The sequence below is a fragment of the Pectinophora gossypiella genome, chromosome Z, assembly GCF_024362695.1.
Source record: "Pectinophora gossypiella chromosome Z, ilPecGoss1.1, whole genome shotgun sequence".
Classification (NCBI taxonomy): domain Eukaryota; kingdom Metazoa; phylum Arthropoda; class Insecta; order Lepidoptera; family Gelechiidae; genus Pectinophora; species Pectinophora gossypiella.
Window position 1 is genome coordinate 7,305,510 of NC_065433.1, and position 24,179 is coordinate 7,329,688.

Consider the following 24,179-nt stretch of genomic DNA (forward strand, 5'->3'; position numbering starts at 1 on the left):
TAGGAACCTCAACTCGAAATCGACTCCAACTACTGAGAGCAGTTGAAGTGACATGCAATTTCAAACTAGCTGGATTATCATTGTGAAAGTCGTTCCTGCGAACCCACCTCTAGTACTTGAGAGCAATGCCCAATCAGGGTGATCATCGCCGAAAATTAAGTGTCACTTATTGGCATGCTTTAATATCCATTCTAAAACATTCAAAATTTGCACAAAATCGAGTTAGCACTAAACCCGTTCATGTACCTAATTCATTTTACGACCAAAATGAGGTTACAGCATTGTTCCACAGGTCTGGGATTCTTTTTCTATCGTGTGGGTTGTGAGGTGGATTACCAACCTTAACAACCTCATCAAGCTTGGCCTCAGGGTACTATTGAGACGCCAAAGCCTCCTAACATAGCTCATGTTACGTGTACTTACTTACACCAGTAGTAACCACAGATCATCTTACTTTCGGACAATCAGATGATCAGCCTGTAACGTCTTAACCAAACTAAGGGTCACAAAGTAATTTTTGTAGTATGTCTCCACCGGGATTCGAACACGGGACCTCAGGATCGTGAGCCCCTCAACCACTAGACCCTGGAGGTCGGTGTGGGATTAACAGCGCGGTTTTGTTCAGATTGGTGGAATGTTGAATATTGCAATCAATTTGCACTTAACTTACATATGACTGTATAGACAGTCAGCTGGGATTGACTGTACGTAGCGGTTCCTCCTGCTCCCCTGACCCACTTTCACAAATCGCTCCCGCTGGAATTATTCATAACAACGCAAAACAACCGACCCGCCGCCATGCGAAGTCTGCCGCCTGGTAGTTTTTCAAGCCTTCTTAGCTTATTTTTATGCAACTATTTCCTTTGCAAGGAATAATTTAAATAACACTATTTATTTGTGTGATAAAATCAAGTTATTGTCGTTTTCTCATATTTATTTTAAAATGATTCTTCGTGTTTGTTATTCCGTCTGGTGTAAAATAATATTTTCAAGTAGGTCAACACAATGCCTCGTTTCATATACGAAGTTCCATTGAATGTATGCGTTTGTTCCAGGGCACGACCCACATGATGCCGCCCAACCAACGTGTAATGGTCCGCCGAGTGACACGAAGGTAACGAAGGTTTAGCCAGCAAATGCGATGCGAAATGTTTAATTCTCTCGTGCACTGCGAAAGGCCGGCCGATATTTTTGATTGCCCTGTATGTCGGTATGTCGCGTGCGATGCTAAGCGTATTGAGTGTTCACAGCTCCCCCGACTCCGACGACACCCTGCCTGGTGATGAAAGCGAGGAGTACGGCAGAGATGACACATTCCTCGTCAACTCTAATACTGAGAACAAGTTTTACGGTAAGTGATCTTATCAAAAGATTTCATCAACAACCGGCTGTAGAAACCAATATCTAAATGGACCTGTTTTCTGGTGGTATGAGCACTGAGTGCGGACCTGTCCTCGTGCGTGCCGCAAGGCTACACTTAAGTGAGACACAGTCACAGAGATTGTTCCACAGGTGCAAGGGCAGACGTCGCGTGACGACGTGTACCTACAACACTTGTAACAAAATCTCTGTTTACGTCCATACGGCACAGATCCGCACTATCAAAGAAGAGTAAATTATGGAAACGTGTTTTTCGGAGCTCTTATGGATAGATGAATATTAAGTATTTAAAAATAGATTACCTAATAGAAAAAAAAATAGAAACCACATTTTGATAATCTATTTTCGCGAACTTGAACAACGTACGATAATATTTCCGAAAATATATGTCCAAAATATGGCTCTATTTAATATTCATCAACTTACTTTATAAGTTGTTCAAAAAAAACGCATACTTATACTTAAACCGTTTATATGAAAAACGAGGATTCGGGCCGAGACCGGACTTAATTTTTAATTTGACAGTTCTAAAGCCAGCTCTTTCCCTTTCGTAACTGAAGAACGGCACTAGCTTCAGAGTTTTAAACCACTTTCAAACTAAAATTAAAATGAATGTCTGCAATGTGGGTGCAGTGTAGAATGAGACTGATTGTGTGTGTGAGGATGCAGGTGCAGTCCCCGGCGGGACCGGCGGCAGCAGCTCGCGATGCAGCCGGTTCCTGGACGCCGTCGGCCGCAAGCTGCAGGCGCTGTCATACCTGTTCCCTGGGCTCTTCCCCTGGGTCGACTGCGGACCCGCTACCGATATGTCCGGTAAGTTACTAGTACAAAGAAAATCGTCTCTATCTCGGTTCTACGACCTCAAGAGTTTCATTACAAGCATGTGTACCTACCTATACTTACGTCATTGTACATTACATTATATTATTTATCGTTAAGTAAATACGTCAACGTCAACTCTGGCAAGTTGGTGAAGTCACGACAGAAGTACCTACTTACTTACTAATTTATTTAAAACTCTTCATAAACTATGATTTCACCAAAGAAATCAAGTGAAATTAAAATAATCAATACTTAGTACTTAGTTATCAAATCTAAGACATCAATGAAACGTCAAATAGCTTTACAGAGTAACCTTTAAAAATAGTAAAAAATATTTACCGAATAAAGTAAAATTAACACAAGTTAATAGCGGGCCCTGCACTAAGGCTTCCCCTATATCACAGTACTAGCCCTATGATAAAACAATTTTTGCATAAAGATTAAGAATACTAAGTCCGGTGGAGACTCAGGTAGTAAACATCAAATTGAAAAAAAATAGGAACATTATGATTCAACATGTAATTATTATCAGGAATTAAACATGTAATTATTTAAACTCTACGAATTCATTTAAACCCGTGTGTGTCTAATCCCGCTAGTGATCGTTTAGGAACAAAATACGAAACACTCTAACGAATAAAGTGAGTATAATGGTCAAATCTCGTTATATCGATGAAAATACGAAAGTAGCGCAGTTTACCTATACGTGATAACTGGCTTCGTCCATTTCAATCGAATTTATCCCGGCCGCGGTGGGCCGATAATTCCCCGATACGACTTTAGTCCGTGGCCGTCGCGCCGTAGCTTGTGGCCCATCGATAAATACATTTATTGGACTGTTAATGTCATTTGCATCGATATAGGCAGTTGTTCGACAAGATTATAGGACAATTTGATGTTTACCACGCTTAGGTAAGTAGCAATAACAATCTTGAAGTAACTCGCGTTGTTATTGTTACGGAAGTGGCTTTCGGGATTGAAAGGAGACTCACTAAGTCCAAGGAGAAACGAATTTATTCTCTACGACTCTGGTACAGCACTTGCACAGAGCTACGCGGTTCACTTCACTTTATTTCGCACTTTAAGCGACACTTGAACACTACACGAAACACTGCACTTAACACTGCAGTAAACACTGCTTAAAACACTTTTACCTCACTTCCACTGTTTCTTTACTTTCACTTTTCCACTTCTTCTTCCTCCTTGCTCTTCGCGCGCCTTAACACATACTAGGATTATCGGCTCCTTTCTCGAATAATCTCGAATGGAACCTGAAGAAATAGAGCTGAGAAATTGGTATGTTTTGGTTTGAATGGGTTTGTTATAGTAATAATCGGGAGCGGAAAATAAAAGCGTGTTTCGTCGTTCACTCCATCTTGGGAATCTTTATTTATTGGCGTCAGTTATTAGCGACATCTGTCAGATTTTTTGGTTATTATTAACATTTTCAAATAATTATCTTGTAATTGGTTCCCAAAATATGCGCTAGATGGTGTTTATCCGTGACAGAACCTCCTTGACCATTTCAGTACACAAAGACAGGGATGCTGCTATGCGTCAGAAAAGGATGCTGCCAAGAGAAAAAGGTGACGTTGTCAATCCGTCACATTACGTTCACCGAAAATCGTTTAGCCGTGATCCAGAATAAGGTTTTTAAATTAACTATGAATCAATTTACATCATGTGACCGCAATATTGACAATATTTTGTCCATCTATGCCAATCGATATTTGCTCAGTAATCCATCGAGTAAGTACGCTTTCGCGCGCGTTTTCACTAAAATGTAAAAAAAAGCAATTGGGTTTTACGTTAGCGAGTGTAAAAACATATTTGCCATCTAGCTAAGCCCTCAGATGCTCTCTGATTACGCGCAAGTTGATGAACAACTTGACACTTTCTATGACAGAATGTACAGAGTACAGCCATGTTCTGGTTCAGTGTCATTGTTATGTTGTGTCCATGAAAATGTTAAGTCTAGGTCAACAAGCCAGGGTATAAACTTCTGGCACTTGGATGATATTAATAGGGCGCTGGTGTAGATAACAACTGTCGAAAATGATGTTCCGATGCCAGTCACGTGCCAAAAGATCCTTGTCGCTCTATACAGCCTAGGTTACAAGTGTCACACTGTCACACCCAAGACACTCCATACGAAAATCTGATCTTACTGTGTTCCGCCCCTTGCTCTCCCTCCCTCTCACTCCTTAATGGTTTACGACCATTTAAGACTACAGTCCAGACCCAGACCCGGCCCCAGTGGGGGTAAGTTTGGCGCATGACGAATTCGTGCGCTAGGAGAGTTAGTCTTCTCTTTTTCTTCTGCTCCTTTTTTCTGTTGAGATGTAGGGCTCGAACAACAGGTAGGTATCTACTTCTTGCGATCTGCCTCTGTAGCTTCCTCCCATGACATGCAAAGAGTTTTATACGTAACAGTATTAAGTATTCTACGACACCTTTTTGAAATAATTTAACCCGCAGTGTGTGTCCATTAAAATGTTAAGCAATAAATGATGACATGTCCGCTTCTGTATCAGGAATGTTCGTGATCAAGGCCGTGGGAGTGATGTACCTGCTGATCGTGGTCTTCGACATGTGCGCGGCGTACTGCAACCCTGGCGACAACACCTTCACCAGCATTCTGATGGTGTTCCTGCTTCTTGGAATCATCGTCATCCTGCTGCTTATCTCCAGGAAGCCGCAAAACCGGTCAGTAGGTTTAAGCTTCGTATCCACTAGGCAATAATAAACGGTCAACACGCAACTCTCAACATGTACGGCAACGTTGGACAACAGCGCGCGACGTTGCCAGCTGAAGCGCCATGTCGCGCGGATTGTTGTTTGTTTAGAGAGCATCGTTAGCGTTAGTTGAGCATCAATTGACAACATTTCATTTTTACTAAGGTGCCTTAAATCGAAAACCATTTCGAGATATTTCTATGATTTACACAAAACACATTTTTTTAGATTTTTTAATTCAGTAATAATAGAAATAGATTGAAAAATCCACGAGGTCAGAAGAGGAAGGCATAATAAGTTCAGACCTTTACATAAAAATTATAAAAAAAGTAAATGTCATACATAACATGACACTTTGTTTGCGACTTGTTTTAAATACGCATGCAAAGGTACATTACATTATACTGCCTTCATTCTATCAATGACAGAATCCAATTTTAAAAAAATATTTTTTGTAACTTCTAGTGGAAAAATCTTGAAAAGAAAAAATACGTGTCTTCTATTTAAACAAGTACTTTCGAAATAGCACAAAAAAACCACGGCTTAAAAATTTGAAATGTTGTCAATTGTTGCCGAGTGGAAACGTGACGCGCAACAACACTAATATAGTTCCTCTCGCGACACGTTGTCGACTGCCGACTGTCTATGTATTACATGCGTAGACAGACTACCTACGTCTAACTTTCAACATTTTGGGGAACATTTTGTGCAACATTTCGCGCATCAACTGTTGCCAAGTCGAACAGCGGCTTTAGCATGAGCCTGCTTGTCGCATCGCGATGGAGAAGCCAAATATATTTGCTACGCGGTTAAAAAGTCTCATTCATCGTGTTCCCCGCGATATAATATACGTTTAGCATGCTGTACAAGGGCTGAATTCTTTACTTCGCTCACAGAGCACGAATCCAAACACAATATTTTGCCGATTCTTACAGTGGGATGGAACTAAAATATAATTTTGACTTTTAACAAATGTTATATGATTTTATTTATATTCTATATTTAAAATACACTACTTACTTAAAATTATGAATATATATATTCAATTTTTGTTCTTTTTCTTCTTATCTAGCCTAAAGTGTCCCACTGCTGGGCAAAGGCCTTCCTCCATTTCTTCCAGGACTCTCTCTTCAGTGCTTCTTCCAAATATTCAATTAAAATTTGTGTAAAATAAGTACTAACTACCTAGTGACCCAGTACCAACTTAGGTTCGTAGACAGCCTGTTAGCGGTGAGATATTTCAATGTTGGAAAACTTTCCGTTCAACAAGTAAGGTTGCAACGCTTTTGCTACTGCAAACAAGCCTCAACAGACAGCCTTTTCACGAGAACTTTCTGTTTAACTATGCTGCCATGATACCAATAGATACATAAACAAATAATTCAAATGCCTATCAGGCTGGGCTGAGCCACAAATTGTCAGAAGGTAACTTGATGCCACGTTGGAAAATTATTAATTAAGTAGAGTGATTATTTGGTCCTGTTGTTGAGTCTATCCAGAGGTCATGAGTTCGTTTTCTGCGGACACTTTGTAAGACTGTCCCAGATTTATTGGTCAGGATATTGCAGACTGAAATCACGTTCGCACGGTCAGCATTCGGTCCCGGCTACTATTTAGTTGAGAACCTGTAGGTACCTAGTCGTTACTTGAGCCATGACGTGTGTCTTTGGCGGCTCATAACCCTAACACCAGGTTTGATGAGATCGGTTCAGTGGATCCGACAACGCACACTCACTCCCCTAGCATTATCCCGTTTTTCACAGGGTCCGCTTACCTAACCTAAAGATTTGACACGTCCGGTTTTTTACAGAAGCAACTCCCTGTCTGACCTTCCAGCCCGCGAAGGGAAAAGCAGCCCAATACAGGTTAGGTCACATGCCTCCGAAATGCATTTCACGGGAATGTGGGTCTCCTCACGAAGTTTTCCTTCACCGCTAATCACGTGATAATCATTTATGATCCAAACATGAATTCGAAAACCAATTAGACAATCATTGATTTAGGCTTGTGCTGGATTCGAACCTGCGATCTCAAAGTGAGAGGCAAGCGTCCTACCAACTGGGCTACCACGGCTTACCTCACAACCCACACTAAAAGAATAAAAATAAAGTCTATCTATATTAGGTATCTGATACCTACCTACCTTCATTGAATAAAAATTATTAGATATTATTGATTGAATATGGAGCCTCAAGTAATTATTAGGTAGTAGGTAACTAATAATAATATTATAATTAGCTGACTAGGGCTTGTAGCAAAATGCAGAAAATCCGTGCGCGTTTTTACACAACTACTTAAAGAAAAGCCTAAAGGATGAGTTATGATTTTAGCAACTTTAGTATAGTATGGTATTTTTGTTGAATTGGATGGTGACGGTGTCATACCACGTTTGACCGTCGAAATTGTCCAAGTTTCGAAGAGCACGTAGAAATTCAAGATTCTAAAAGTTTTTTTTTTTATCTTGGGTACGTAACTGAATATTAACAATGAGTCTGCTATATAATTTTAAAACTTATAAATGGTAGCTCTGTTACTTTAAACTCTTTAAAGATGCTCCTATGCTTGAGTTTACAACATTTTCGTTGAAAAACGTTAACATAACCACAGAATAAACGGCGACTCTCCGCTCCCCACCAGCGGCTGAACTAGGTGTACCTCACCCCACCTCGGTCTTACTTTAGTCTTCAATCATTTGGACGTCAGACGTCACACACACAGATTGATGCGCGTGTCAATGAAATAATACACGAACCGGGGATTATCTTTGGGTGCATTCCCAAAGTGTATACAGGGATAGTCGCCGGTTGGTCTCACACCACATTTAAACTGTCTTAAGGTCTACGTATTGGCTTCGGCCCCACGCACGCCTTCCAAAAGTCTGGGACTCCATAGGCCCGAGATATGGAAACGACATAATAATAATAATAAAACACTTTACTACATACCAATTCACAAGACATTTACAGGATAAACTTATTCTAAGGTGGGCAAAGGAGGCGATCTCTTCCAGACAACTTACGGCGTAGTACACACAATCAATGTGTAGTGTCTGTGTAAAACGAGGCTTTTTTGTTTGGACTGCAGTGTGGCGCTGATCTACACGACTCCAGGGCTGCCCTTCGTACCAGCCACGGCTATCATCGTCAACATCTACCTGATCCTCAACCTTTCGATCCTCACACTCGTGCGCTTCACCGTATGGATGGCACTCGGTATGGTTATATTATAGTTATTACTAACGCTAAACTGATATAAACTTTTGTGGTCAAAATGTGGATAAGTGTGATGCCAGACCGCCGTTTAGATAGTACTCAATTGCCATAACTACTTAAACGCAAAAAAAGATAATTCAAAATACTTAATAAAATATTAAACCTTTCAACCGACTTAATTAAATTGTTCGTACTTAATTATAAAACTTAATAATTAGGATATTCTGATAATCAAGTAAAAAGACCATTGAGGCTTATTACATAACTAGCGAGCGACCCGCCCCGGCTTCGCTCGGGTGCAATGCTGAGGAAAAACTGAAATCATTTATCTGAAAAATAACAGTATTTCTCCACTATTTAATGGATGTCATTATATTCATATAAACCATCCTCTTGAATCACTCTATCTATTAAAAATTCGCATCAAAATCCGTTGCGTAGTTTTATAGATTTAAGCGTACATAGGGATATAGGAACAGAAAAAGCGACTTTGTTTTATACTATGTAGTGATGTGCAATAATAATTCCAAAATACCCGCACACAACAACGAAGGGAACCCACTTCGGCACAGAGTAAACGCTCCATCTAATTCCAGGTATGATCATGTACTTCAAATACGGAATCCGGAACTCGACCCTGGAGACAAACCCGCCTGCCCCCCGAGCCGAGACGCCCCCTCCCCCCAACCCGCTGGACCGCACCACTATCCCACCACCATCACCACGGAGCTCCCGGCCAGTTGGTGACCGCAACATCTTCGAAGGCGACGGCAATAACGGACTCTACGGCAACCATGAGTAAGTCATATATCAATGGTCGAAATATAATAGCTAGTGCCATTTGCGAGATTTGTCTAACATGGATACGCCTCGCAAATCTTGAATCTCGAAAAAATTCGAATTTTTATTAAACATTTATTTTATCAATTATTTTAATAATTTGTATGTAATGTATTGTATTTTTTGTTTATAATGTTTATCACGTTTTTATTTTAGTTATTTATTTTGTCTTAACTATTTATCGGGGTCAAGAAACTTTCACATTTATAATATTAGGTCTGTATTTGTGGTAACTCTTATTTAATGCAATATAAAAAATGATTTAAGTACTTTTATTTAATGCAACAATACCATAACGTACCTACTTACAATCCCGCAATATCAAATATCTCGTGGTTATATCCATATTAACCATAACATTCAGGGTTATTGACCCCAAATGGCACTACATATCCCGATCAATGGTCAATACTGAAAAACGGTTTATATCACGTAATAGGGTAGTTGACACCGTACCACAGATCATTAGGAACGAGGGAGATATGACCTAAATGCACTAAACTACACTAGTCCGCATAGGTACCACCTGTTAACTCACGCCAGCGTGTGAAGCGGTCGCACCAACACATTTCTGGCTGAACCGCTACATCGCCATCGACGCGTGAGTTAGAAAGAAGTGGCAATAGGAACTCGTCACATGTTCTTAACATAGACTAGTGACGTCACACTAGGGAGCCTTAACGGCCTCCGTGGTCCAGTGGTTAAGCGTTAGGCTCATGATCCGGAAGTCCCGGGTTCGAATCCCGGTGGGGAAATATCACAAAAAATACTTTGTGATCCCTAGTTTGATTAGGACATTACAGGCTGATCACCTGATTGTCAGAAAGTAAGATGATCCGTGCTTCGGAAGGCACGTTAAGCCGTTGGGCCCGGTTACTACTGTATGTAAGTAAGTAGTCGTTACATGAGTCATTTCAGGAGCCTTTGGCGGCTCAATAGTAACCCTGACGTCAGGATTGATGAGGTTGGTAATCCACCCTCACAACCTACACGATAGAAGAAGACTAGGGAGCTGGGGTGAGAAGGTCGTCCATTGACAGTCAACTACCCTATTACCAAGGATAAACTCGTTGAAAATAAATACAATACTTCTTGACGCTACGTCATTTAATGACCGCTTTTGTCATTCTAACCAATTGAGATTGTTATACAGACATTAGGTGGGCATTAGACATACGTATCTACCTCATATTAGCAACCACTACCCAATAGGAAGCACAAGTCATTGGTAAACAATATTATTATTTTTTGAGTTAATGGACAACTAAACGTCGGCTGGCATTTCATCCTTATGTTGTGGATATATCGCAGTCGGATTGTATAATCCGCTGTATTACATTACGGCTAGCTGTTTTCAAAAACAGGGCCGTTTTGTAATGCGGCGGTTCAACGATTAGCCGTATTGTCATTGCGATACGTTCTCCAATAAAGCGGTCCACGTTTAGCCGCATTGTACTACTACTTATATTGTAGGGTGACTATAATATTTTTTTCTAATTGCACTTGAAAATTGTTCTTAAATTCACTATTTACCGACATATTTAACACGTTTCCTTTATTTAATTCACTTGTAACTTCGCTATTTAATAACACACTTTCTGCACCCAACGCCATTGTTGTTGTTATGACAGGCGCCGCCATGAGTGTTAAGAATCGGAACTAAAAACTGTCAAAGAGGCGGCTAATCCCTCGCTTTATTACATTACGGCTAGCCGTGTTGAATGACTTATGGCGACGAATACGTTTCGGCGGTTTTTTACTTAGCCGCATTCAATACAGCTAGTCGTTGAACCGCTGCATTACAAAACGGCCCTGTTTTTGAAAACAGCTAGCCGTAATGTAATACAGCGGATTATACAATCCGACTGCGACAGATATACCACCAACCCGCGCTAAACGTTTCGCCTCTTCCTTTTTGACGCGAATAGCAAAGGACTGGAACTGTCTGCCGTCATCTGTTTTTCCAACTCGTTATATTCTGGAAATGTTAAAGGCTAGAGTGGATAGGCATTTAATAGGTAAGCGTGATCCACCCTAGACCACATCGTCAGTTACCATCAGGTGAGTTTGTGTGGTTACTTAAAAAAACTTTTCACTCACGATATTACGTAACATAATCATCATCTTATAGTTCAACCAGTGTAAGGATTTTATGGAATCTGCTCGGGTGAATCAATTAATGACTGAATGAAAAATTAAAACTACCTATTTAAAGTGGGCGAAGCAGAAGATATACTTCAAAAGGTGTAGACACTACAGTGTAGCGCGCAAATAAATAGATTTTTTTTGTAGTGATATTTTTATATATGTATTAGTTGGTTTGTATATACTTTGCTAACGAGGGTTATATCGATAGCTTCTCGGACCCCCTCCTGGCCTGGCACGTGGCAGACCTGGAGCCGGTGCAGTCCACCAGCCGCAACGTCGCCTCCGGTCCTGGTTACAAGCAGGTGGAATCCCGGTAAATATATCCCATTGGCCATCATCATCATCATCAGCCCATTAACGTCCCCACTGCTGGGGCACGGGCCTTCCCTATGGATGGATAGATGGGAGATCGGGCATTAAACCATCACGCGGGCCTAGTGCGGATTGATGGTTATTAACGACTGCTAATGCAGCCGGGACCAACGGCTTAACGTGCCTGGCCACTAACTGGTAAATACTGGACGAGGCGGTCTGCATAGTCCCCCGCCGCACGTCGCCGCCGGCCCGGGCTACAAGGAAGTGGTAAACTTTCTAAAATGGTAAAACTCTTTGGAAACAGACTGGATGGCAGATGACGTAGCGATGGGCGGTTGCTGGTGTAACGTTGCTTTCAAATAATTATATGTTTAAAGGGAACGCCAGTTGCTACTCTGGAGAAATGTATCATTAACTTGAAAAATTAAACCGCTGTCGTGTCTTCGAGAATTGTTACTTTTCGTCCCAAGCAAGCGCAAGCGGCAAACTTGACGTTATCCAGAAATGTGCCTCAGGGTTTTAGGCTCCGCATTAATACTTTCTGAGGGAGAAAATGAGTCGTACTTGGGACGTAAAGTGACCATTCTCGACGACACCACAGCGGGAGCGCGCTCGTGTTGCAAACAAATCCGTCCCCACTGTCGGGTACCGTCCAGTTTGCGGCCTGAAACAAGTTTACGCCGCACCAGCTCTTTTCACCGCAGTTTTATTAGTTAGGTAATACACAAAACAACTTTAATTACATTTTTTTTAATCCTGAGTCAGCTAAATGAGCCAAAACGTCCTGAAAGAACACAGTTAGCAGTATCATGACGGTAGAAGTATGTTGCAGGTATAATGAGAAGACCAACAGCACCACTTCCCACGCCCAGTCCAGTCGGCCTCCGTGGGCCTACCCCGACCCGAAGTATGACGCCTGGGACGACTAAGCCAGTCGCCGCTATCGACTGAACGCTTCATTATTTAAACAAATTTAACTCCGTGTTTGTATTTGATGTATTTATATAATACGATAGGTTATTAAGAAGGCACCGCGAAAGTACAGTAAAGTAGATACTCAAATAATCGACTCTCTTAGAAGACGTTATTTGTAATAAATTTATTTACTTACAACTTTATTTCCAATAAGTTAATACTATTAAGTCGTTGTTGTAGCTGTTCTTATTACTTATGGGAAACCTGTATGTAATGTATTCGAAAAATCGAAAATTGTATGTGTATTTTCATAAAGTTTGTTTGTTAAAAATGCTAAATATTTTTGCTCGAAAATACTACTAAAATAGATAACGATTTTATTGTGCTTAAGGTTAGACAATCCTTCGTGTCCCCGTAGGTATTATATCTGATTTATCTCTGACTTAAAGTCGTGTATAGTCAACACAAATAGAAAAGTATTTTACCAACGTATTTGAACGGAAGATATCATGTTACGAGAATTGTTAACAAAATGAAGTAAGTAGTAATATTTCTAATTAATCTTTGACTATTATTATACAAACTACTACTTACGTAGGTAGGTATTATAAACACGACTATGTAACTTTGGATAAGGGTCGGTGCTTATGTACTTCGGTCAAAAATTGCACAAACAAGCTTCCGTGTATTTTTTTTACAATCTTATAAAAGTTTAAAACCTACCCAAACATATCAAACGAATTTTATCTACTTATACAACTTTAGTTTAGACAAATTTCTAATATTTTCATGTTATCCCCTTCTTCCTGTTGTCTAATAAAGTAATAAATGAATTTTTGTATGTTATATTAAAGAGAACAATCTAGTCATTACTTTTACTATGCATTTAAAATGCGATTTAGAATTATTTTTAGAATGTACTTACATTTTAAGTTGTTACTAAACGCACATTTAGTAACTAGATAGACGTATTACAAAATTCTTCATAATTCTTTATTAGAATTGGGCATTAATTCGCGTCCCAAGTATTTATCTACCAATATTAAAGATATAAAAATATTTTGAAATTAAAATATCCAAACCCAACTAATATATATATTTAAACTTTCACCTATAATTTTCTTTCCCGTGCATACCACGGATAATCAAGAATAAGAATCATGATATAAAACGAAAATTACGGGGTTTCCAAAATGAAAGTTTGTCCCACGTTAAATATTATTTTTATATGAGATCAAAATACTGATGTCTCGTTTTACAGCACTTAGTACCTACTTTTCAAATTATGTTAAAATATATTTAGTATTCTTAAAGGAAGCAACTTGCTTCGGCGTCTTCCGTGTTTTTTGTTAGATAACGTAGGGACGTTATTTATAATATTATACGTACCTGACTAACATGGAAACTCTTAGAAGCTTCAAGGTCCCTATTGGTGTTCCGTATCATATTTAAATAGCAGAACTCTAAAATCGACGTTTGGGAATGCCACAACTGGTTTTCTATGATATGAAATTAGAATCATAAATATACTTACAAGGTCGTATACTATTGTACATAGGTATCTGACATGTGTTTGACCGGTTATATATTTCACATATGTCGAGCCGATTTCGTGCAATATCCGAAAATATTACTTTAATTTTGTCAAGTTTATTTCCCTACCTTCACAATAGTAGAAAGTTTTACCTTTAAGAGTTAATTTTGTCCTATAAACCCGTAGTGACTATATAGTAAATGTGTTGTATATTAAGACTACTATAATATCAAATCAGTTGGCCAATGCAAAAGACGTTGAATGTTTTCAAGTAATTCTTGTAAGATATTCTCACAAATGTGATATTTTAAGTAATACCTATTCTAAAACTTAAGTATCTAATATTAGGTGACTCATTTATTGGAACTGTGGTTTTTTGTGCTTGTTAGCTGAACACATAATATATTGTAAGCCTAATTGGTAACCGGTATGTCTGCTAATATTTAAGGTTCTACATTATCCGTGTACCACAGCCCCACGCTCCCTTGCTTAAAATATATAAAAACCAGTCGCCATCTCCCTCCCTCACAACTTAGGTAAGGAAATTGATTCAATAGGTACTGGACTAGAGTCTACAATCTTCTTCTATCGTGTGGGTTGTGAGGTGGAACACCAGCCTCATCAACCCTAGTGTCAGGGTTACTATTTAGCCGTCAAAGGCTCCTGACATGAGAGAGTCTACAATAAGTAACTGCGACTCGTATTAATGTAAGTCAGTAGACAGGTGTTAGCTATTATAGTTCTTATTATGTACTCTTCAAAGTACTTATTGCGTTTCAAAAAGAACTGAAGATTTTCATATTAATTTAAGTGTCTTCTTCATACATATCCGTGCGCCTTTTTGTTATTCGTTATCAACTTTTTTGACATGCTGTACTGTATAATGTAATCGTAAAGGTTTGTAGTCATTTGTCGAGGTTGTCTAAATTCCGACACAAAATGATTTGGGGTAAAATTTTGATAAATGGATAGGTAATATCTAAGCCTTATTCATAAAATGTTGTTGTTGTTTGATAAATAACTAGTAAATTGTTAGCTTGTCTGAGAACGGACAACTTCGAGTAAATACGTTCGGGTACCGGGAGGCGTGTGAGTTTAACGTTACGTAGTTCGTTGAGAGAATCATTGGTTTTGGATATATTGCTGCAATACAGCGTAAATATTGATTAATAATATTTTATATCCTAAAGAGCATGTCATATCTAAATTTCCAATTCCGATCTCAATTTAGAGGACGACAAAGTCGTTGAATATTTAGCGTATCTACCATGATTTTTCTCTCTCACTTGATCATAATTATATACGACATTATAGATAGGTACTTCATAAACTCTTCACGTATTTTAAAGGTCTGGCGCAGTAATCAGTTTATTTCAATTCTGAGAAGTACTTAGCTTATAAAATCTTTCCGCATATTTTATTTAAGTAATTGTTTATTCTGTCTCTAACATCTACACAATATGTATCGTAGCTCCATTATGCTCAACATTCCGTTCAAGTATTGTTTCAAATAATATGCTTAGGTGGTAAGTTTTGGATTATTATTGTTATAAACGTACATAGTTAAGACGATAAACTTTATAACTAAGCGTTGTTGTATTGAAGCAAGTATGTATCTAATGAAATAAATGTTAATGTACTCACTACTGTGTCTAATGTAAGTCTGCAAGTGTAATCTAATATAAAACGACAGTAGGTGGTTGAATTGAAAACAGCCAATATGGCTTCTATTGTATCTATCTATACCTAACAGATGTTTACAATTTAGTTAAAAAAATAATAATGATAAGTTACTCCGTTCGATGTTCGAATTTCTTAAAGGTTTATTCAATTTATCGTAATAATTATAAATAAATGCTCGTAATATTAATTTCAATGTAATATAAGTACTTACACGAAATTTTATGTTAGAAATATTTCTGTTTTATAATAATTAAGTGTATGAGTTTTGGTAATAATTACGTACTAGTCAAAGATAATTAAAAAATGAATTTCAATATGTAATAATAGTGAAGAGTAATTCAACTTTGGGTCGACCTGGCCGCAAAGATAAAATGCATTTGTAACATGTGGTGCGTCGTTAGGGCGCGTATGTGACCATGTTTTACACCAAGTGTTTGGAACATGAAGTGCATGGAACAAGTGTAATTTTACCTTTCCGTAGATACTTTTTTCATATAGTCAGTGTGCTACGAGTATAACCCACTTATATACCACGACGTGGGTTTGCTATCGCTGTCGAAGATTCCGAATCATAGCAGTAGCCAGTTTGGGCGTAGGTACCTACTGTTTTAAACGGACGTGTTTGTACCGTAGTTCAGTACTATACCAACGATGGGGATAGGATGTCAAATAGAAAACATGTGGAAACATTTAATCAGTGTTTCTTAAAATATCAAACTTTCGAATTATGATAGGATTGATCGGGACGCTACTATGTCGCTGGTAGTCGCAGGAGCCTAATTAAAAGACACACTAAAGTAGCTTAAATTAACGTGTTCCAAATGTTTCTTCTTGAATATGGAGGTTTCGTACGAAAAATAATAACGGAACAGTTGAAATTTTGTAGCAAAAATGTTTCTATTTTCATCCTATATATAAACGTGTTACGTGCTTATAGGTCGTTAGCACTGGTGTATGGAGTTGCGGGATGTTGGAAGGAGCAATAAGTATAATGTTAAGACTGTATTCTAGAGCGATTCTATACGTGTTGAAGCTTAATTATGCGCCCCGTTCTGTATTGTATTGAGCTACAAAGTAAGCCTGTAAAATGAGGTAGAAATTTTAATAATGATTTTGGACCAAAGTGGAATTTTGCGCATTGCTATGATTCAGAACTTATTTTTGTGATAATAATATGTAAACTAATTTAGTGTAAGTTTAAACAAACCTATATTAGAATGTTTAATAAATTAAACATTGTTTTTTTACTTTTTATCCTATAGGTACGTTACAAAGTGAAAACAAGGAATGATGGATCGAAATTTTATTCAAAACTTTACATAGGTACCGTGTGCGTCTTCTTTCAAAACATGAACATTTTATTTCCAAACAATGAACACAACACATAAACAGCAATAAAATTATCCGGCGGTACATCGTGTGATGGATTATAATATAACCTTGTGATGGTTTACAGTACGACGTTCTCAAACCATTACACTACCAGGCAGCCGACGTGGTGCTCCACGGAACGAGGATGTGTTGATGGCTCCGTCACAAATTAAACACCAGCTTGCCTTCACCGTTATTATTCAAAGACTACGTATATACACAGGTAGGTCTACGCTTTATGCAGCCGAGAATCATGCAAAATTTGTTCTAAAAATTACAGTGGCATACAAGACCAACTCCGAGTAACTGCATCTACGAAACATTATTAAATTTATTAATACAACATGTACCTATATGCATAACAAATAAGTCATTATTATTACTCATTACCCTATACTCATAAATTAATAACACATTTATAATACTTTCAGAACGTGTGAGCATCAAAATAAAATTAGTGTGTTAGTTTTAGATCGAATTTCTGCCTCTTGCGTGCTACAATGAGTCATGATATCCTAGATTCGACTGCGGAACCAAACACGCGGCATTTACTACATATATGGTTGCTACAATATACAATAATTGAATGAAATTGACCATCTAACTCTAATTATAGCAAAAATACATTGAATTCCTCACCGTTGAGAGACTTTTGTCGATACAAACGATTGAATTCGACCTAAAACGTTTTGGAAATTATTATTACAATGCTATAAAGTATATCGCCTTTGCACTTCTACGGTCGCGTGTAGCAATTCATTTTTGTAGCGATGCCAAAATGTATCTCTTATATCGTTCAAATACCAAACAATAAAAGCATTCATTTGCTTATAAATCATGCATCATGCATGTATCTGCATTGAGCCTAGTTTCTGTAGCCTAACGTACACCGAGACAACATTTCTCCTACTTTTTCATGTTTGCTTAATAAATGTGCTTTATAATTATACAAGCAATTCGGATTACTTTCATCAATGATAAACTTTCTAAACAAATATAAAAGTGTAAAAATCCAATAATAAACAAATAAAATTATTAGACAAAAATTATATAAAATGTTTTGGATACAATATTATCCAAAGGTATTAAAATTGCACATGATTTATTGCAAAATAATAGTACCTACTGTGTACTTATAAAATGGCATGCAAGAAGATCGTAATATTAAATAAACAAAAAACAAAGTTACATGTTCGTGTTCGTGACAAGAACAACAGATTCTCTTGACGCCCGTGTGACTGGCGGCATCGATACAAAAATATTGCAAGAACGCATACTTGAAGCTATATTAATGTTCCAAAATCAAAATGATCCGTAGAGAGGTGTCGACCTATGACGGACTTGTCGAATACGCCACTATAAATAGTCGGTAACTCGACCCTTAGGGCCGGTCAGTCGACTAGTTCAACAGTACGCTTCCGACACATCTCAAACACATAGTAACATACCTTTACAATATTATTTAACACCTCTTTTATGTCATCACCATATTTAGGAAGAACTATTCCAATCATATACATACTTATCTTTAAGAATACATTAACCATCTTTCTATGAAAACCAGAAAGGACCGACAGTCGATAGCAGATCATCGGCTACCTGATAACAACGACTTATTCTACTTAGTATTGTTATTATATTATATACACCTAATACCCGAGTCAAAATTGCGCCTCAATAGACTAACATATTTAAAAAAAAACAAGTTATTACGACTATGGTGATAGACATTCGGCGGTCGGTACCTTAAGGTTTCTGTGAACCAACCCACGGCTAATGACATCATATCTTAAGAGTACGGCTGATTCTATGTACATATTGATAATGTTTCTAAACCTAAGTCATCTAGTAGCGCGACAGACGCACCGACTGTGATCCGTGATGGCGATTGCGAGCGGCAGGCCGCCTGGCGTCATAATACGACCGCTCTATGATGTCATCCTGATAGCGATCATTCAAATATCTACTTGCTGAAAGGCTCCCATGTGCTTATGGAATGTCAACAAAGTACAACCGAAGGATAAACTGATGATGGCTCTTATATTCGTTGGGAAGTACAGGTGCAAGTTTTTATTATATACAGGCTGTTATTAACATCGTAACGAATACTGAGGATGTGACTCAGAGTTAATATCAAATGGATTTTTCTGTCGGAAAATTCATGTAAATTATAGTGTTCTTTTTTAAATTACTTTCCGTTCCATACTTTTGCGACGGAAATTCCACTTGATATCAATTCAGAATCATGGCCTGAATCATCCCTCAAAGTTTTCGTTTGGATGTCACTAACACCCTGTATTTATGTGCAGGCCAGTAGAGTTAAACTGAATCGAATATCTGTTAGACGAAAATATTAATAACGATCGCGGAAAATTGTTCACATTTTAAGGAACATGGAGGGGGCCTGCGATATATAAGTCAGGAAGCGAAATCAATACTAAACGACCCGAGTGGTCCTACGCCCTTGTGGTACACAATACAAAAATATAGATATTATGGAATATGCGTACAAATACAGTATAAAAAGTGGAATAAAATACAAAATTAGAGGGATCTACACCGAGGACGAACGGATCAATTTTGAGTTTATTCACAACCGTTTCCTAGTTATTTTTTAATTTTGTTTTCAACGTTCGCGTCACGAGCTTACACTACCAAGAACATTTAAATGATATACTATGTTAGCAGGGGAATCACATTGGCATTACTGATCTTGGCACTCGCTGGCGATGACGTCTGTAGATTGTGTAGCGAGGTCGGGGTCGGGGTCAACGGCCTCGTCGGGCGGGAGGTCGCCGCCCGCTGCGCCCGCGCACTCGTCCTTCTCCTCGATGGACGTGTGCTCGTTCCGCAAGCTCGCGCCGCCACACTCGCCGGTCGGTCGTAGCACGAGGTACATCAGCAAGTCCGATAACGATATTATACCAATCACTTTGTCTTCTTCGTCCACTACTACTAAACGATGCACCTGCAAGTAAACAATGATGCTTAACATTATGAAATGAAATTACGATATTTCCTAAGTACGTAAAGTACACTATTGGCTCTAAACCACTGTATTTGTCTTTAATTCATTTAGTACTTGTACCCATAATGGCAATAGGCTCCCACTGTTGGGCACAGGCCTCCCCTCAATCAACCGGAGGGGGTATGGAGCATACTTCACCACGGTGCTCCACTGTAGGTTGGTGGAGGTGTTTTTACGGCTATAGCCGGGACCAACGGCTTAACGTGACCTCCGAAGCACGGAATCATCTTACTTTTTCGGACAATCAGGTGATTCAAGACTGAAAAGTCCTTACCAAACAAAGGACAGTCTCACAAAGTGATTTCGACAATGTCCACATCGGGAATCGAACCCGGACCTCCAGACCACGGAGGCTGTTATGCTTTATTATACAGATAGTACTTAAACATAGCTGGGTGTATATACTATACCCGTCTGCCTACTCCTTAGGGGATACACGCGTGATGGTATTGTTGAAAGACACTCTTACACATTGTTTATTGTGTAAATAATGATTTGATAGTTCTAACTAGCTCTGGGGGCCCAAAAATTCCATATTATAGCATTTCAACTAAAAACTAATATTGTAATTTGACACTTGCGCATATGAAAGTAAATGCGATAAGACAGAGATGTGGTCTAAAAAGATATAGTGACTAAGATTGAGAAGGGAATGTTAGGTTGGTTTGGACACGTAGAGCGGATGAAGGATAATAGAATTGCAAAAGTGGTATATAAAGCGAAAGTTGATGGTAGGGCTGGCAGCGGAAGACCGAGAAGGACTTACATTGACCAAATTGGATATGTCCTTAGAAAAGGTTTAATACGATCTACTCTGAACCGGCGTGCGTGTATGAAGCGATTGATGAATGTGGAGGAAGCAAAAGAAGTGTGTCAGGATCGAAGCAAATGGAATTCTATAGTCTCTGCTTACCCCGATGGGAAATAGGCGTGAGTATGTATGTAAAGTAAGTGCGTAATGTCAACAAAAATGACAAGTAACAACATTGCTTTTTAAGACGAATTGCTTCATTATGCATTGATGTGTAAAATGTTACCCTGGTCTCTTTCTAAATCTTGCACTCATTTTAAGTGAAAGACTAAGAGAGACTAGAGGACTAGGATCAAAGATAAATTATAAAATGCTAATCTAGAAATAGAAGCCAGTCGTTAATGTTTAAAAATCAATCGCATTTATTGATAACGTCATACGTATACAGGGTGTAAGTGACATCGTAACGAATACTCAGGGGGATGATTCAGAACATGATTCTGAGTTGATATCAAGTGGAATTTTCCGTCGCAAAATTCATGTTTTTTTTTAGTTTTTTAAATTATTTTCAATTCTATACTTTTGTGATTAAAAATTCCACTTGATATATAGAATAATCAGCTGAATCATCCCTCTCAGTATACGTTACGAATGCAATCCCGATCTCGCGAGATCTCGTCTAATTTTTCAGAATCGACGAGATTCGGGATTCGAGATTGACGGAATTGAGCGAATTTCCTTGAGTTATACTTTTTGGTCCAATTATGCTGATTTCCAAATACAACTTAATTATTTAGTTTGTGATACTGAAGAATAAACGTTTTTGTTTTCTTTCAAAAACTATTTTGTTTTAATTAACCTCACTATCACAAACAAGCAGTTTTCAACGTTTTCAGACAAACTCTACATTTTTTTTAACTGTAGTTGACGACGTCCCGGAAATATGGGGATCTCGCGGGAATGATATTTCAAATCTCGCGGGATCTAGAATTTGCGATCTCGATTCGGGATTGCATTCCCTAATGTTTATAGAAACGCATGGTTTTAACGTTTACTAAAATGTATTTCATTTGACTAAGTTGCCCTCTTGCCTGTTGACATTTATCTGCCAAAATTTGTGCTAATTCCTGTAAATACCATCTAATTTTATTTTAAGTTATATCTGTCATTTTCTTATCCGCCGAAAAGGAAAGGGACGGGTAATCGACAAGCATAAAATTTATGGAACACAAACCGTCTAAAAATTTTACATCAGTCAATAACCCGACACAGTTAGTAGACAGCACGTCAAACGGATTGCATACCAGCGACGTACCTTTTTGATTCGCCCGGGTTATTCATTAATTTACTCATTCTTCCTAAAATTAAGAGCTGTGAATCATCCGTCCCTTTCCTTTTCGAAGGATATGAAAATGACGGATATAACTTAAAATAAAATTAGGCGATGTCTGTAGGAATCGGGGCCTTTGTATTTTTAATTTTAATAAAATAAAAGTAGTGAACACACCTCAGCGCGTACTATCCTTTCCATGACGTCGAACAGCGTTTCGTCGAGCGTGCACTTCTGAACACCTTCAAACCACTCGTTCCGATGTTCGTTGGCCTTCTTGAGGGATACATCCAGGTTGTTGTATGTCTTCTCCGCCGCCAAATTCTGGAAAAGATAATAACAATACAGTAACTACGATATTGCATCTATTGTAAGCAACCTCATTTTTGAAATCTCTGTGGCGTAATTTAAGTAAAAAACATGGTTCATTGGAAAAGCAATCTATCTGGTCACGGTATCGTGACAATCATTAAACGACATCATGAAATTCGTGTGATTTGTACAGATTTACGATATAAAAATGCCGCAGTACGACGAAGACCAAAACATATTTGGTAGTAGACGAACATTTTTAATGCTCTTGCTGTACAAAACTTTAGGACTAAACGGCGCGCTGAACATACCGCAATATGCACTCTCACATGGCGCCATGGGATCGTTAGTGATCTACACCCTCACCGTCATTTTTATCGGAATACCAATCATGTACATGGAACTAATTATCAGCCAGTTTACAAATCGGAACTGCATCGACGTGTGGAAGATCCGCCCGTGCCTGTCTCACATCGGATACATGGTTTTCGCCTGGCAATTCTTATTATTATTGTACAATCACGTCATGGTTACGCTACTAATGCATTATTTGTTTATCAGTTTCGAGACTAGACCCCCTTACACCGTCTGCGGTCGGTGGGCGGCGCCCGAATGCAACATCCTTAATGTTAACTACTCGCTCAACCAGTACTGTATACGAGACAAACTACCGCTGCCTATGTGCCAGAACTTGTACACAACTTTACCACAATATCAATATTTCGCAAGACAACTTTTGGAAGAAAACAGATATGGATTTACTGTATCCAAGCAATTAATCATGTCCTCGGGCATGGCGCTGTTGCTGGTGTATTTCAACTGCTTTAAAATGGTGAAATCTATTAAGTGGTGCTTATATCCAATGACGATATACCCCATGGTTGCATTGTTGGTGCTGATGCTTGGATCTTTGCGACAGAACGGAATAGTGCAGAACGTAGCAAAAGCGCTGGACGTGCAGTTCGACGATTTCCCGCAGAAACTGGAATTGAGCCGGCTGGTGCACCAGGCGGTGCACTCGGTGGGCGTGGGCACGGGCGTGTACGGCAACCTGGCGAGCCGCGCGCCCTTCCGTTCGCCCTGCTATGCCAACGCCGTCATTTCCGTCGTCTCCTGCCTCATCTTCACCACCATCTGCATGTGCATCACTGCCATGATGGTATGCCCTTACGCTTTGGCATACGGCGCCGACCCCGAAAAAGTCATAAATTTTCACATATCGTTCAGTTTCGTAAAGATACCGAAAATGCTTTCATTATATGACTGGCCCAAGTTTTGGATTTTGCTGGAGTACAGTATTCTATGTGTGGCAGGAATCAATTCTAATGTGGTTGTCTTATTCAGTCTTTTATTAACAGTGACAGATAAAATACATAAACTAAAAAGTTATCCAGCAGCTGTAAGCTTCGTTAGTATATTGTGTATATTTATATTTACTTTGCCAATGCTAGGTACCATCTGCAAGCAAATCATAAGCGTACAGTTTGTAAGATGTGCATATTTGACAACAATATTCATTGCGATGTGTGAGAACGTGGTTTTTGTAATAACATACGGTTTTGGAAGATTTTACGAAGACATTCATTTTATGCAAGGTATCCCGCCTAAAACTTTTATGAAAGTGAGCTGGGTTTTAGTAATCGTTACTTTAGGGTATATGTTTGTATCTGAAATAATGGCTTTATTACTATCGACAAAAACGAAAGCCGACTTAATGGGGCTTTATCTTTTGGCATCATTTGTTGGAATTGCGTTATTTATGTTAATCGGGAGACTGTTGATAGCAGCTATAGAGGGAAATA

The 24,179-nt window shown here is 38.7% G+C and overlaps 2 protein-coding genes across 2 annotated transcripts in view; one reads left to right on the forward strand and one right to left on the reverse strand.

Moving 5' to 3' along the window:
• The window catches only part of LOC126380772 (probable cationic amino acid transporter), a 168,700-nt gene extending 155,602 nt beyond the window's left edge, over window positions 1-13,098 (forward strand). The window contains exons 12-19 of the mRNA XM_050030371.1: window positions 1,056-1,114; window positions 1,251-1,351; window positions 2,050-2,193; window positions 4,737-4,908; window positions 8,023-8,150; window positions 8,747-8,948; window positions 11,347-11,451; window positions 12,286-13,098. Coding sequence (XP_049886328.1) covers window positions 1,056-1,114; window positions 1,251-1,351; window positions 2,050-2,193; window positions 4,737-4,908; window positions 8,023-8,150; window positions 8,747-8,948; window positions 11,347-11,451; window positions 12,286-12,382 — 1,008 coding nt within the window. The 3' untranslated portion in view covers window positions 12,383-13,098. The remainder of the gene's footprint in view (window positions 1-1,055; window positions 1,115-1,250; window positions 1,352-2,049; window positions 2,194-4,736; window positions 4,909-8,022; window positions 8,151-8,746; window positions 8,949-11,346; window positions 11,452-12,285) is intronic.
• A 3,775-nt stretch (window positions 13,099-16,873) lies between these two features.
• LOC126380768 (uncharacterized) overlaps window positions 16,874-24,179 on the reverse strand; it is a 72,517-nt gene continuing 65,211 nt past the window's right edge. Inside the window, exons 15-16 of the mRNA XM_050030367.1 lie at window positions 22,243-22,389; window positions 16,874-19,924 (exon numbers count right to left, since the gene is read on the reverse strand). Coding sequence (XP_049886324.1) covers window positions 19,661-19,924; window positions 22,243-22,389 — 411 coding nt within the window. The 3' untranslated portion in view covers window positions 16,874-19,660. The remainder of the gene's footprint in view (window positions 19,925-22,242; window positions 22,390-24,179) is intronic.